General features: G+C 65.3%; 1 protein-coding gene across 1 annotated transcript; it reads right to left on the bottom strand.

Moving 5' to 3' along the window:
• Positions 1–246: 246 nt before the first annotated feature.
• On the bottom strand, positions 247–642 carry EMIHUDRAFT_373980 (hypothetical protein; the record flags this gene model as incomplete). The annotated part of the gene is made up of 1 exon (XM_005774305.1): positions 247–642. A coding segment is annotated over exon 1 (361 nt), but the record flags the coding sequence as incomplete, so codon positions are not given.
• Between the last annotated feature and the right edge of the window lie 1,440 nt (positions 643–2,082).

The following is a 2,082-nucleotide window of genomic DNA, read 5'->3' as shown; positions in this document are numbered from 1 at the left end:
TGCACACGAGCCAATTGCAGAGGATGCCGCGCACGAAGGCCTGCTTGAAGCTGAGCGACGTCTTGGCGACCGCCGTCGCCACCGGCGCCCCCGACGCTGCGAGAGTGCCGCCGGCGGCGACCAGCGCCGCCAGGCCGACCGAGCCGAGAAAGTTGCCCGCGTACGAGACGAGCCACGACTTTGCGAGCTGGCCGCCGTCCGCCTTGCCCTCGGCGACCGCGGTGGTCACCATCGCCGTGTTGCCCGTGAAGAGCTCCGCCCCCGTCACCAGCGTCATCATCAGACCGAACGGGAGGCCAAACGCGCCCGCGACAATCTTCTGCAGGCCGGGGTTGGTGGCGGCGAGGCCGGGGCACTGGCCACCGACGGTGAGCATGAGGAAGGCGCCAAAGCCGATGTGCGCGCCCGACATGAGGCCCAGCCCAAAGATCTTGCCCGCATCCATGTTTGCCTTTTTGATCCCCGCCGCGACGGCACCGTCGTAGCCCTCGGGCGGCGTGGCCAGCTGCATCGCAAGATTTGGCGCGCGGACGGCGGAGAGCGCCGGCGCCGGGGCGCGAGCCACCAGCGCGAGGCCGGGCGCCGTGATGAGAGCGAGGCTCAGCATTGTTACGCTGTCAGGGTGAGAGGACCAAAAGGGGACTGGCCGATCACCGATGGAGCGAGCAGCGGTTTTTCTTTTTAGATCTACACGGAAGAAAAATTCCTGTCGATCCAGGTGGCGTTTATTTTTGCTTGGGCGGCCCTGATGCCGGGGTAGGTAGGTAGGGTCTGGGCCCTCCCGTCGGGTTTTTCCCTCTTCCACGCTGGAATTCGCAGCATAAAAAGAAATTTTCCCGCGGAAATCACGATGTCAACCCTCCCCAAATGGGTGATCTGATGCTTGTAGGGCTTGAGAGTGGCCTGCCATGTCACAAGAAGGACTGTGGTTGCAGGAGAGTACCACCAACCATCACTCTAGTTGGTATAGTACCCCACCTTCACCCCTCCCATGATTTCTTTTTTAGTTTCCCTGAGTCGCCTTTCAGCCAGCGGGGCGGCTGGCCGACGCCCAGAGAGGCGAACCCTTGTGGCCGCAGCGGGCGGCCGCTCGAGCGGCGCGACGACGAGCGGCGCTCGCGGCCCAGCAGCGACGGGCCCGACTCGAGCCGCCACCCGATTGACGACGACTCGCCGGATGAGCTGCGCGGCGCCGACTCTGACGGGGACATGCACAGGCGCCAAGGGGCGCAGAACCGACCTAACCCGTCGGAGGTGGGGGGAAGGGAGTACCGCCGGGTTCCCCTGCGTGAGCGCAAGAGTAACCCCGAGAGGGCTGAAGATGAGCGGTGCGCGCAGGGGTCGGCGTGACGGGGCGAGGGACGCGCCGCGCGGGGCGCCGCCTCACCGGCCCAAGTGGCGCAGGGCGAGGCGGCGAGAACCGAGCGAGCACGTCCTCGTGAGCCCCGTGGCTCCAACCAGGCCCTTCCTTTTTTTTGAGCAGGTGTGACGCCGCGCGAGCGACGCTCCGAGATCGCCCGAGATGGCGCGGCGCGGCGGTGGGTGAGGTGGGGGGGGGGGGGGGGCGGCCTGGCGTGGAGCTCCCACATAGCGCGAGATCGCCCGAGATCGCGCGGGGCGGCCCGAGATCGCCCGAGATCGCGCGGTTCTGCGGTCGGCGAGGTGGGTGGGTTGGGAGCCAGGGGGCGGAAGTGTTCAGTGCGGTAAATTGGCGAGCTCGAGGCGCGTGAGCCGGACCTGTGAGCCGGACCACCCCCTCTTGTTATCTGCGTTGTTGAGCCAGGACTCAACATACTCGGGCTTGCAATCCCAAACTGTCACTCCCCTTTCTCCCGGCCGGGGTGGGGCCCCCCCGGGGGCGGCGGGTGTGCGGCGGGTGTGAGGGATGTCCCTGAGCCCGAGAGCGATATGCCATGTCCGCCTTGCGTTTGTTTTCATAACATCGAAGGCTAAGCTCAAAAAAAAAAATAAGGAGCGCCTGCACTGGGTTCTCTGTTTTCTTTCTTTCTGGCGGTTCTGGTTTCTTTCTTTCTTTCTGGGCATCCCTGCCGTCAACATTCAAGATTCATTCCGGGCCGAGCC

Source organism: Emiliania huxleyi, assembly GCF_000372725.1.
Source record: "Emiliania huxleyi CCMP1516 unplaced genomic scaffold EMIHUscaffold_3145, whole genome shotgun sequence".
In the NCBI taxonomy this organism is placed as follows: Eukaryota; Haptophyta; order Isochrysidales; family Noelaerhabdaceae; genus Emiliania; species Emiliania huxleyi.
The sequence above is the reverse complement of the archived record's forward strand: the minus strand, read 5'-3'. Positions and strand labels throughout refer to the sequence as shown.